This window comes from Parasteatoda tepidariorum, chromosome X1, assembly GCF_043381705.1.
Source record: "Parasteatoda tepidariorum isolate YZ-2023 chromosome X1, CAS_Ptep_4.0, whole genome shotgun sequence".
Taxonomy (NCBI): domain Eukaryota; kingdom Metazoa; phylum Arthropoda; class Arachnida; order Araneae; family Theridiidae; genus Parasteatoda; species Parasteatoda tepidariorum.
In genome coordinates this window covers 57045083-57059293 of record NC_092214.1, presented here as the reverse complement: position 1 = coordinate 57059293, position 14211 = coordinate 57045083, and the positions used below count along the sequence as shown (strand labels likewise).

The following is a 14211-nucleotide window of genomic DNA, read 5'->3' as shown; positions in this document are numbered from 1 at the left end:
GACTCTCTAATTATAAGCAAAACTATATTTTGGTATTTCTTAGTTTTAAAAAGCAGTCTAATCGTTATTTAAAAAAAATTTATATTATAGGAAATATATTTGTACTAAGATTTAAAGTCCAAAAAAAGTAGTTTGATTTTTTTTCTTTCATATTCAAAAATTTATCAATGACTCATTTTGAAAATTAAAGAAATTTCAATAATGAATAACTGTTTCTCTTAGATCTCTCTAACCGCAAATATGTACAAATTTGAAAAATTATTGTTAGGAAGAGAGACGTGTTTGGAAGATTTTACCTGTAGCACAGAAAAAGACACCGGTGTTTTCATGCTGTATTTCAAAACAATAAATTATGCAAAATGCCAAATATAATATTTTTCACTTATTTAGGCCTAAATAAATACAAAATGAAGAAAAAAAACTATAAAGATGTGTTTTATAAAAATTCTGCTTCAAAGGGTTTAAGACCTAAATTGTTTTTTGCACATTTGAGCGTTTCCAAAAATATAAAAAGTTTAAATTTCTTCTTGAAAATCACTATTTCACTTATGTTCTTTAACATTAAATGTTTCATAAATTTGAATTTTATTGCTAAAAATGCGAGATACATAAAAATAAATTGCCTTATAACTAGTTTCTACAACTATCAAACTATATTTACTAAATGTTTGATTCTAAATTCCATTCTCATAGTTTCAGCAAAGTGGAAAATATAGTGTCTGGACAAAAATACTGGTTTTAAAGTATTTTGTTATCATTCAATGAATATATTCGGAAATCATATTTTCCTAGAAACACAAAAAGATTTCATATGTATAAAAATTCCGAGAAAATATATCTCGATTTCTACATAATCTTAAAATTGTTTCCGTGATGTATAACCTTATAACCTTAATATTTTGGTGATACAGGAACATTACGTACTTATGAGAAAATGTCTCATTACGGGAGAAAAAAATTCGATAAATTTCTCAATATCTCATTAGTATTGATACCATCACCAAATAGTTAAAAAAATGTTTAAAATCCGGTAACTTTTCCATAGTTATAACTTATTAAATATTAACCACGCATTTAAATTAATAATTAATTAAAAATATTTTTAAACATACATTTTTTTCGATTTCAAAATTTCATTCCTTAAATCAAGAACCCTTTATGTATAATCCTGAAAGTATATTGTTTTAGACGAATAAAAGGTAACCAATTGGTTTTTTCTTTAAAATGTTATATTTTTATTTCAAAACTTACGAACAGAAAACATCATAATGACTAGAAATGAAAAACTTTTAATAAAGGAAAATTTTTTGCTTAGATTTTTTAATGTTAATAATATTGTCTCTAAGAGCTGGAAATCAATTTTCAATCCTAGAACTTAAGTTTTCGAGTTTAAAAATAATTAAGCAAATACTAATACAAAATTGTTATTTAAATTTAAATATATTTTAAAACTACATTCTAAATTTTATTTTATTTTTCAAATTTTATGAATTCAATATATGTAATATAATGCAATATTTTATATATATATATATATATATAAAAATATATATACAATATATATATATATATATATATATATACTTTTTATAACTTTTCCACGCTNNATATATATATTACATTTTTTAAAGCATTTAATTTAAATAAAAGTATTAACTCAAAAAAAAAACCAAAGATGCTTTCTTCTTTACAAAATTTAAAACTTATTTTTTAATAAAGTTTCAGATTTTTTATGTGTTTTTAATTATTTATTGCTTACTTTTCTTTCAAACAATTTTGGATGCTTTAAAACGTATCAATTATAATAGCTGTTTTATGAATACTTAAAAAGAATTTTTATAAAGAAAAAATATTTTTTTTCAACCGTTTTCAATTATTTTTGCGTTCATTTTTTTAATGGAATCCTTTAATATTATGTTAAAGTAGGATGTCCTTCGGAGTTTCAAAAGTTACTTTAACTCATAAAATTTTTCGTAATCTCCAGAGACAAGAAAAAAAAATTATTTTGATCTGAATAATCAAATGAACTCAAAAAAATGCTGAAAGAAATATTGAGAATATTTTAAACTTGTACGCGCATAATATTCTCAACTGTTTTATTAGTGGTCAAAGCATTTTGCCATCGTATATTATATTTATGTTTGTTATAAAACTGTTGTATATTGCTAGAAGCATTTTACTAATTATTAATTTAATACTTTTCATTCACTTTGATCTAAGCCTCATTTCGTACTTTAAGCATTCATAATACTTTTAAAATCAATTCTTATTTCCAAAATATATTAAACTAGTATATAAGCTATTCGTACCATAAGGAGCATTTATTATCCAAACATAATCTTTAAACCATACCCATGCGTACTTAATACTTCTTTTATTTTCAAATGGTTTATGAAACATAATATAAAAACTAATAATAACTATTATATTATAGGTCAAAATATTTTATTGTTTTAAATTAAGAGGAAATATTTTTTTAGGTTTCTATGTTAAACTCTTTTTTTTTCATGCAGTCATAACTTAATATTTAATCTAAAAGGCCATTTGTAAATGCTAGTATATTTCTTGACAAATTATTTATAAAAACAATCTAAAAAAATTTACTATTAGCGTTTTTTATGAACTCGTATTTGCATCATCGATAAAGAAATATTAAGAATGAAAAATCTATATACTTAAGCTTATTGCCTTAAAATTATACTGCTTTACAAGTCTGTCTATATAAAAGAAGTAAATCCAATATTTTTCTATCATTTTTTGATTAATAATCACAAATAATAAGGCTTTTTAGCAGATATCTGTTATTAAAAACAGTTTTCAAAGTACATAATTTATTCGCTTTTGAAAGAATATTGACTGTTGGGAATATAATTCTTATTTTGTCGGAGATGTTAGAAAATCTCTGCCTTATACTTCTCTTGCGTTCATATAAATGTATAAAATCAGTAATGATAAATCATTAAATGTTTTTATGCAACAAAATTGAGCAAGTAGTTAATTATTGTTATTTTATAGTATCTAATGACAATTACGAAATTTTAAGTTGCATAATACTGCATAAATGCGTAATACTGCATAAATAAATTACTGAAATATTACCCGATTAATTATTAAATTACCCGACAAAATAAGAACTTATATTCCCTGCAAGAACTGCACCGATATCCAACTTACCCCGGATCACATTCTCCCCAGCCCTTACCTCATATGTTTTACAATTGGGTATGGTGCCACTGGCTTCAAAACTTGGTGAGATCCTCTACAGTAATGATGTATTGGAGCTAGCGGATGCAGTTTTGAAGGCACACGAGGCCATTTAATTGTCCATGGACACGATAAAAAAATTTAAAAAATTACTGCAATACAGTAATTTATTCGTGAATATTATAATTTAACAGTTCATGAATATAATTAATAATATTGATAAAAACAACCTTACAGATATGAATGTAATAAAAAGTTTAATGTTACCAGATTTTCAATTACAACGATTTCTTTGATACTGATGTTGAAGTCTGAAGTAAATAAATTGCATTATTTAAAAAATATATATGCATAATGCTGAATATAGAGAGATATCCAAGGCACAAGCAAGGAAAGCTTGAGAACATATGAAGATGGTGTCTCAATTTAGACTTTTGGGGAAGAGGTTGTCAAAAAATTTTAAATGAAGAACACAAAATGTTCCAGGAAATAGGCAATCCGGAAATTTCTCAGCTAGGCGTAATTTTCTAATAAAATTTTCCTTTTTGCATTCTCTCAACTTACCAAAGCTTCAATATCATTTCGAAAACGTCTCTATCTTTAAATTTTGTTCTATTATGATGTTCGTTCTTTTCCCGATAAATCAAGTTTCTGAGCTAAGCATTTTCAGAAAAGTATTTTTCTCCTTTAACTTTCGTCCATACCTACAGTAATAAATTTTTGATTATGGTGAGACACCCATTTTTACAGATACCATATCAACGTGTGTTCTTTTTTTTAAACTTAAATACACAGGACAATTAGATAGTCAAGTAAACTTTCGGTTACTTCACAATATTATAAAACTTTTATTTTGTACTGAAAATTTCAAATTCATTGAAACTAATTGTTTAAAATTCAACTTTGAGCCATTCAAATATATATATATATATACAGGGTTATTCATAATTCCCTCCGGGGCTTCAAAGCGTTATAGTAAAAGAACAAAAACGAATATGGCAAAAAAGAACATATGAAATTATTCCGAAAGTATTCAAGTTTTAATTGAAGCAGTTGCCGGTAGATGACAGTAACACTGAAACCAGTTGTAGTAAAGAAAAATGGCGTTTGCAGGGGGAGGGAATTATGAATAACAATATTCTGAGAAAATAAGTGTAAGAAAAGATAGTCGAAAGCAGTTCCATCACCAAACGTTAAAAAGAAGTTTATACTTGAAGTAATAAAAAAAGAATAAAATGATTACTTTAATAAACAATAATGAAAAAATGTATATTTAAAGTAATTTATTTTCTTTCATATCCTTTACAGCAATCTGATTAAAAGTCAGCTGACATTGACATTTTTTGCTCATTTATAGTCCTTAATAAATATCTCTAATGTATTGTTGCTTTCTCTCACTTGTCAAAGTTCCGCCAGAAAGTTTTTCAACCAGATTAAGCCATCTTGATGATAAATTCGGTCTTTGGAGCTTCAGACTAGAAATCTCATTATCAGACAATAAATCAAATCGTAGTCCATCCGAAAGGTTTGCTGAATTATCAGGGACAGGAAACTCTGAATCCATTGATGGTATGCTTCGCTTTCTGTTGTAGTTGAAACAACATGCACGGAACATGGCTGTTCCGCAAGCATTTGCACATTCAGGGCCGCATGCATTGCATGCCATTGAAACTACCTGAGCAGGTGGCAATAATGTAAATAGCATCAACATGGAGAAAAGAAAGATACCTGCAAAATTTAGAATTGTTATAAAAATATTTAATTATAATACAGTCAAAGAATTCTTATAAATTAAAGGCTTAAAACCTTTTTTTGCCGTATTATTTCAAAGCTGAAGAAATAATACGACAAAAATGAGGTCATAATGAGGATTTCCTTGTTATACAGTTTAAAATGGTTTTAATCTGCAAACTTTTGATATTCAGTTGAAGTACGATTAAGCTAAATGCGTATTCAGAAAAGAAAATAAAACAAGCTAAATAAATTTTAGATTTTTTTAATTTAAAATACCTTTGTTATGATTTAGTAACTTAAGCTCTTTATTATTATAGAAACAGATATAATGAATTATAAATTTAGTTAGAGTGTTATAAAACATAGAACGGCTGATAAACTGTAAATGTATTTGACATAACATTCTGTTTTGTAAGGTACGACTTTTAACAGAACTAAAGACATTGATCAAATGAAACTAAAAGCATTCTTCAAATAATTTAAATATTTAGAAGAAAAACTTATAACACATCATACAGAAAACGAAATAATAAGAATATTTAAGATTCATCTTAAAAGTAAGATTTTGTTTTTCTACTTACTTGTAGACTTAAAATTTTTTAACAGTTTTTGCATTAGAATAAACAAATGCAATCAGCAAAATTTCTAGCATTTGCTTATTTACAGCATTCTTAAGATTTTTTTAATTGTTTTGCGAAGAAGCGAGAAAGATTTTTCAGACATAACGTCGATATATCAACTGTTGCAACTGCACTTTTCTAAATACTTTTTGAACTTTCAAAAAATGTAATTTTTTTAAATATTTAAATTATTTTTCTCATCTTTTTTAGAACAAATTATTATTTTTTCGTTTCAGTGTTGTAGAAATAGGATTTGAAACTGTGAAAAACTAAATATATAATTTTAAAATTAACGAAATAAACTAAAACATCTACTGAATTAAATAAAAGCCGTAATCTACCACACTCTTCTCCTTAGTACAACTAACAAACATTGTGTAGCTGCATTAAAAAGAGACTGCGAAAGTATCATCAATGAGTCCGTGGTGAGCAGTGTTGAAGTGACACCACTAGAACAAAAATTTTGCGAATTAACCCTTCTTTGCAAATTGCGAATTGACCCTTCTTGGAAATTTTCATCATAACGCTTAGTGAACAAAAAATTTTACTCAAAATAGGTGTACTGTAAATTGGTGTTTGTTGGCAACTTTTTTTTCATAACAATTGCGTAAAGAGGAATAAAGCTGTCAAAAAAATCAAATTTCACAATCATTATAGCAGGTTTGTGTTTATCATTCCGCGGTTTGCTGTTGATGCTTGCGATTTCTTGAATGTTTTTTAATAACTAATCTGAAATTGTTTCGCTTATAAAAGCGATAATGAATGAAAAAAGAGGTTTGTTTTTGGTGTTTCTGTTATTTTTTGTACAATTTAGATCGAATACCCCAAATAATCGTCCCAAAACTATGTGACAGAAATTTAAATCACTATCCTGTTACTCTATGTTTATTTTATATTATTTTTGGAGAGAAATTTAGAAAAGACAAGGACATTGAATATTACTTGAACCAGTTAGAAGACGACTGAATAACATGGCCTTGATGACAAAATTCTGACGGCAAGTACCTTGATGCAGATGAAATTATAAGAGCCTTGCAAGAGTTTGTTGATAGTTGTTTTTGTTTTTTTAATTATCATCAGAAATAAAAATGATACAAAGATATTTTGCTTCATGTCAATTTACATGAGGATAGATATTTCTCAAAAAAAGAAAAAATCTTGCAAAGAAGGATTAATTTGCAAGTCCTAGTAAACGCGTAAGAAAATTTTTTAATAAACGTTAAAATATTAACAAGCAGTCTGAGAAATGTGGTTCACGTATGATTTTCTATTAGATTTGAATTAATTGTTAGCGTTAAAATAAAGCTACACTAATGGGCTGTTACCAATGACCGGAAATTTATTCTTAGGGATGAGCTGGAAATATTACTAGAGCATGCACGCAATTTGCTGCACGGTGATAATTACCCTAATAACTTAAATCGTCCTACCATGTATTGCCTTCCCATCCTTAAAACCATTGAGGACGTTAAATTAAAGTAGATGCCGAAGTGCCAAAGCGCGATCATAGAAAGTGTAATCTGAACAGACATCTAAGCAAATAACGCCCAAACCTAAGCATAAAAAATTTAAGACTCTACCTACCATACCGCCATGCTGGACGTTAAAAAAATAAAAAGTCTACTTCCATCAAATCATGACGTTGATTCACAAGTCTATTATTGTAACAACAATTTTAGGGAAAGAAATGCAAAGTAACCACTCTAGCATTTACAATAGTATAACTTAAGTGTAATTTAGAAAGTGTACATTGCGTTTGTTTAGACGAAAAGTATAGCTACTCCTACTTTTACTACTCATAATTTGCATGCATTTGAGATGAATTTTGCCAAATTTTAAAATAACAGCTATCTGTTTCGATATTACACGAAAGAAAAATGATCTGGTAAAATTACCGTACTGTATGGTAAAGACATTTCTGGTAAAAAAAAAACACGATTTTGGTTATAAAACTAAAATATACGGAATTTAAACCATTCCTTTGGCAATTTTTCCGTTCATGTGGTAGAGATTTAACGAAAATTCTAGTTTTCAAAATTATATTTTTTATTACCACAAGTTAAGTAAAAAAAAATTAAAAGTAAATTTTATGCCATGCTCTAAAATATCATAATAAAATAACCGTATTCTACCACATTTAAAAAAAAATTGCACTTCACATTTTAAAACCATATTTTATTAATTTTACCAAAATCATTACCAAAGTGTTTCTGTAAAAATTACCTAATGTTTCGGTGTTTCCATAGAGCCAGAAACACGATAAATTTTAATATATTCCAGTAGTCCTGACTGTATTTATTTTTTAATGCACTTTAAGAAAAGGTTTGAAGAAAAAATATCATGAAATTGAAAAACATATTATTTGCTTATGTTTTTAAAGAAAAGTAAAAGAATACAAATGAAAATAATTCATAATACATAAATAATTAATACTTACTGAAATATTATTGCTTTAGTCGAGACAAATAATTTTCATAAAGATTCCTTTAATATTTTTTTAATTATATTGGTCTACGCACTAAACATTAGATTACTCCGACTAGACTAAAAATAGTTGTTCATTAAATAGTAATTATTTTTTTAAAAAAAAAACAAGTTTCAAAAAATTAAATAAATTTTCAAAAATAATTATTTCATCTTTAAATATAAAAGTGTAAAATAAATCAGAAGTTCTGTAATCATTTTTTAATGTCTTAAATGAGTCATCTAATAAATTCATAGATTAAGAATTTTAAGTTGATTATAATACTTTAAAATATTTATGTTGAATAGATTGAAGAAATTGATTTATAAAAGAATATATCTGAAACTGAAATGTATTCGTTCTTAAAAAATATTTGTCTCTTAAGAAGATTACGAATAAAATACCAACATTAAAAAAATCCAGCTAATGAAGTAGTTCATAATCTCAGCTTTTTCAGTTTTTATCGCTAACAATTGAAAGTCTTTAATAATATTTAATATTTCACTACGTAGATTCTCAAAAGAAATTAAGCTTTCACTTTTTTTAATTAAAAAACATTCCCAATTCGTATTGTTCAAGTTTTGTGTAAATTTTGTTAAATAATCTTTTCATATAGTCGTATATAAAGGAAATAATAAAAGCTTTTAAAGAGATTAGATTTAGTATGGAACACTTTCATCAGAATATTATACGTTTTTCTATTGCCTTTTACTTAAAAGGAAAAATATAATCATATTTTCACAATTTTTTTTCGCTCAATGTTTAAAATATGAAGAAGAAAAGAAATAATTAATAAAAAATGTGCTAACAATATTTTAAAAACCACTTTTCCTTATATAGTTTAGGGTTTCATTTTTAAAATAATGATGATTTGTACTGCAGATAGGGCTTAACTTAAAAAGAAAAAAGTAATTAGACAAAATTAAAAATTTAAGAGCTAATCTAAAACAAAAAATAATATCTTTTTCAAGCATTTGAAGTACTTGAAATTTGATTGTAACTTAAAATTATTGTTACGCTATTATCGTTGAAATTATATAAGAACTCAGAAAATAACAGCACTAACCCAAAACATTTTATAAACTCTGTAAAATATATTATTATAAACTGCATTGTTGCAAACTCTGTTCATTTTCCTGCAACAGGTTTATGCAAATTTGCTTTCGAGGACGTGCACTATTAAAATGATGGATCAAATTACCGTAAGAAATACACTCATTTAGGGTGACAGTACTTCTTACTGTAACATCCATTCTTTACAGGTATCATTTTACTATTTGAAGGAGCAAAAATCTGTTATGTCATAATTTTTACAGTAATATTTATCGTAAATCACCGAATCACTATTGTTAAATAATTATTACTGTAAAATATACGATGTAAAATTTTACAATCAAAATGGACTTTAGGATGTAATTAATACACGGATGATGCATCCAGGGTGCCGGTACTTATTAACGTTTAATTTTTTGCAGTGTCTAACACGTTAAGTCTTATAACTTATAATATATTGGGATGTAAGTGCAGTCGTAAAACTATTTTAGAAAAGAAATATATAAATAAAAGAAATTATAAAAAAAAATTTATTTTATTTCTACAAGTAATGTCGATCTATTTTACATCAATACTCCTTACATTTGCAGAGAGATTCAAAATCTATCTAGTCTATTAGATCAAAATATATTAGACTAAGGCGTTATTTTAACCCTGTTCTGCCCGGCAACTAACAACGTAAGTGCTTCTTGATAGATTTCGAGAAAAGCACTTTGACAAAAGTTTCCTTCCCCTTGCAAATGCTAAACTGAGAAAAAAAATATGGCCACCAAATATATAAACTACCAGAATATGGCAAAACTTACCTTTTTTATGGCTCTATGGGAACACCAAAGAGCTTGATAATTTTTACCGAAGTGCGTTGGTATTTATTTTGGTAAAATTACAATAAAATATATTCTTTGTAATATGTGATAATATTAGTAAGTCTGGTGAAATTTGATAATTTTATTATCATATCTTATATCATGGCATATAAACTATTTATTCGGTTAAATTTACTTTTAAGTTTGTTTTTTTTTTTATTTTATTTTATATTAAATGTGTAGTAATAAAAACTATAATTTCGGAAATCAGAATTTCCGATAAATCGTTACCCTAAGAACAGAAAAATTACCAAAAATGAATGGTTTAAATACTGCATATTTTGGTATTATTGACCAGAATGTTTTCCTTCACCAAAAATGTCATTACAGTACAGTACGGTAATTTTAACTGAATTTTTTCTCCGTTTCTCAATGCTGAAATAGAATTTCAGGAAGTTAATGGAAAAAAATTTATTTTTGAAAAGAAAGATTTGCAATATATAGTCATTTATACAAAAATACCAAATAAAATGAATCTCCCTCTTATGTTTTTTGCCACTTACACGCTGTGCTATACTGCATGAAACGCAGTAACTAAATTTTCCATATTTATTTCAAGCAATTTTCAATCAGATTTGCAAGTTAACTAATAAACGAAAACAAATAATTAATATTCAATTAAGTTTTTAGCATTTCATTTCATTCAGTTTAATTAGAAATTGCAGAAATTATAGCATATTTTACAAGAAAAAAATACTTATAAAAAAAATAGAAAATTTTAAACTGTGAGGCGTTGTGTAAAAAATAACGCCAATTAACGCTATGAACAAAACAAAGCGTAGCAATCTGATTCATAGCTTTTTAAAATAATAGTAGCTTTTTTAAGAAAGTCTGTAGCTTTGGAAGCAAAACTAATTTCAGAATTGAAATCTCTATACCCGAATCAGACAAGATCAAGTATTTGTATAAATGTAACAAAATATTTGTTCCCCAGTGTAATGGTTTTTAAAGAGTCTTCTTAAATTATTGCAATAATTCAAATTTAAATTTCATTTAATAAGGAATATTTTAGTAATAAGTAACTTGAAATATTTATGATGAAATTGATAATTTCAGCAACACAGTTATCGAAAAATTGCTGAAACGTGGAGTAAATTCAAATCTAATTTTTCAAATATTGTGAAAATAAGAGTTGCTGAAATAAAATTATTCAAAATAATTAAAGATTATCTTGATAAAATTAGCTACGTCTTCCATCAAACAAACAATTCTCGATCACCCCGCGTTTAACTACTTTCAAACTTAATTAAACTGTTGTCACAGCTTAATTTTAAAATACACGAATTCTTGCTTCCTTAATTTAAGCTGTAACATTGGATGCCTTGAAAAGAAAATAATAACTACAAGATGAGACATGAAAAACCTTAAATATCCATCACAAAAATGCTCCTTGTACGATAAAAAGGGAACTAAAATTTTTCCACCTTCCATTTTATAAGAGGCTTTAGTTTAATGTAATAATTATGTACTTTTTCATGTACTTACTCATTTTCTTAGTGAGTATACGTATAGTTAACGAATAACTTAAATATGGCTCATCTTTTATTCGAGTAACTGATTTACTTATAGATTTCGCCTCTTTTTTTCTTAAGTAATATAAATCATTACTTAGAATCCGTGATGATATCCATGATTATTTGAGTGTAGATTAAAATATTCAGCGCAAGCTAAAATGGTACCAATTTTTAATACTATTAACTATTAGTTCATTTTATAAATAGCTATTAATGAGAAACTTCGAGTCGCTGTAATTCAGGGGACAGAGCATTCGCCTTCCTATGTGACGCAGGTTCGAATCTTAGTGGTGGCTGGTTGATACGATTTCTACCCCTGCCTCACACTGATCACTGTGCTGACGTTAAAGATTCTCTAGGTAGAATCATCTTGACCTCTGGTTAAATAAGGTAGGTTTTCGTGGTTTGCGTCTCTATGTAACACAAATGCGGAATACAGCCATCAAGAATTCACCCATGAAGGCTGGCTTGCTCCATTGCTTGATCTCGGAGTTCTCTTATTTTCTGGTTTGGGTTTAAAATTACAAGACTATGGAGTTGATTATTGATAGTTGTAAACTCAGCATTGGATCAGCTGTTCAACGCCGGTTATGAAATAAAATAAATTGAGAAGCAGCGTAGCAAAAGAAATCTAACACTATATATTTCCTTTTTTCATATAAAACGTATATGGATTAAACAAAACGGCTATTAACCGCGATTCAAGAGCAGTTGAAAAGCAAAAGTTTTAATATCATTTGAATAAATGGAACTAAGAACAGAACTAAGTTTTATTCATTTAAAATAACTTTTCTGTTATCCTTTTGACGGTGCATTCTCAGTTTACGTCTTTAAAAATGATATATAAATGCATATTTTAACTGACTTATCCTCTCTTGATTAAGAATAAGCTGTTATATTTAGTATTGATATTAGTATTCATTGGACAGACTTACCTACTCTCTGATTGATTTGTCTTATGGCCATGTCAGAACATGCATCCACAAAAAGAGTGAGGAAATGAAGAGTCATACCTTGAAATATATAGTATTTTGAAATCCCCTTGGAGAGGGATTTTTCGGCTCAGAGATAGTTAGAGAAAAAAAAGTTGCCAAAGTTTGCATTAAGCTGAGATAAAGCAACAGATGTGGTGTAAGAAATTCCCACTAGAATTAGTATATCCTAAGCCAATCCTGAATACTTCGTTAGGGTGTTTAGAAGGTTTTATTCGAAGTAATCCCGTAGAGGGAAGCTTTAAGAGAAATTGTTCTATATTTGGAAAAATATGAGTGGGAGTATAATATGATTTATATCATGTATCTTTTGAATCAATAAATATTTGCAAATACACCTTATTATAGTGCATTAAGACCATAAAATACTTTTAGGATTGTTTGAATTGGATTAAGTAGAGAGTTAAAAGGTTCTTTGGGCAAGAATCTTTTATGCTGCACTAAATATAGACTATATTACGATATTCAAGTTGAAGAAATAATGGTATTTTAAACTGAGTCTGATAAAAGGCAAAATAGAAAAAAAGGTGCAAAGAACAAAAAAAAAGATAAATATTATTTTAGGTGCTTAAAGAATGCTTCTTTTTGTCTTTAAAGAAAAAATTATATTAGATTGAGTGCACAGCAATGCTAGATATAATTTTTGTAGGAAGTTGAGTTATGTGGAAAATAACTTTAAAAAAAGTCTTCAATTCTGTTAAAAATGTCGTATCTACTTAAATCACCTTTAAATACAACTGGAATAGTGTGGCTTCCGAATTATATACATTATTTTTATAAGGTAAGGCGATATACGTTGGGACAATTTGAAAACAAATATTTTTATTTTTACTTGGGTTAAGATTACGGTAGAAATGTAAGTAACATCTTATTGCTTATAACTTAATGAATCTATTAACACTTTAGAGTTAAAAAGATGTTATTTCATAAGAGAGTAATAAATTGTTTTTACACCCTTAAAAAGCATGCAAACATGCCAATGTACCACACCGTGCTGCAACCTTGGGATGCAAGGTGTAGTACCTTTGGATGCATGATATTGTACTAAATGAAAAATAAACAAAGTACAGTAAATAAATCTTATTTGATGGATATGAAATATGAAACATTGAAAAGGCTAATGCAAGAAAAATAATATCAAAAAAATTAAAAAGGCTTCTTTATCTATCAGATTAGTCCATATGCAGTGAAATTCACAGGGAACTTGAATGTTTGCATCTGATGCAATGAAGACCCTGTCAATGAGGGTTAAAACAATTTAACAAGCGCAAGATTCCACTCATTCCCGTTTTAAAAATTTAGTCCCAAGATACAATACATTAAAAAAAATGGCCCGTAAAAGTGTTTGTGGTTAGCTATTCAGATTGACTAACCATGCCATTAAATAGAACACAATTAAAAGTTCAATACACTATCTTAATTTTTAGCACTTATCAAATACGAAAAATAGAAAATAAAATAAATGAAATAATAATAATTTACTTTCCGATGAAATTTTTTAATTTTAGTTTCTAGCTCCCATAAATCTTAATTTAAAGCTGCTAGCTACTCTACACTAACTTTTTATTTTATTTTATATCCGTCGTTGAACAGCTGACCCAATTTGTGGGTTTACGACTACTAATGTTCAACTCCGTACGCTTGAATTTTGAACCAATCCAGAAGACAAGAAAACTCCTGGATCAGTACCCCCAGAGGTTTGGATTTGTTAAGGGAACATGGAGGACTTTACGACTCGACAGATTTAGCGCGCATCAGTCACCA

At 27.3% G+C, this 14211-nt stretch overlaps 1 protein-coding gene across 1 annotated transcript; it reads right to left on the bottom strand.

Annotated features, from left to right (window-relative positions):
* Nucleotides 1-4472: 4472 nt before the first annotated feature.
* On the bottom strand, nucleotides 4473-12438 carry LOC107457477 (trissin). Its single transcript, XM_016075642.3, has 2 exons — nucleotides 12391-12438; nucleotides 4473-4932 (listed from the first exon to the last, which is right to left on the bottom strand). Exons 1-2 carry the CDS (start codon nucleotides 12419-12421, stop codon nucleotides 4565-4567), a joined length of 399 nt encoding a protein of 132 aa, XP_015931128.2. The 5' UTR covers nucleotides 12422-12438; the 3' UTR covers nucleotides 4473-4564.
* Between the last annotated feature and the right edge of the window lie 1773 nt (nucleotides 12439-14211).

What these genes read in the sequence shown, in the direction of transcription:
- LOC107457477 (XM_016075642.3), bottom strand. Translation starts at nt 12,421, where the DNA reads ATGGCCATAAGACAAATCAATCAGAGAGTAG. An exon ending in ACAAATCAATCAGAGAGTAG is followed by an intron (nt 4,933 to 12,390) that starts GTAAGTCTGTCC and finishes TAAATTTTGCAG; the next exon opens with GTATCTTTCTTTTCTCCATG.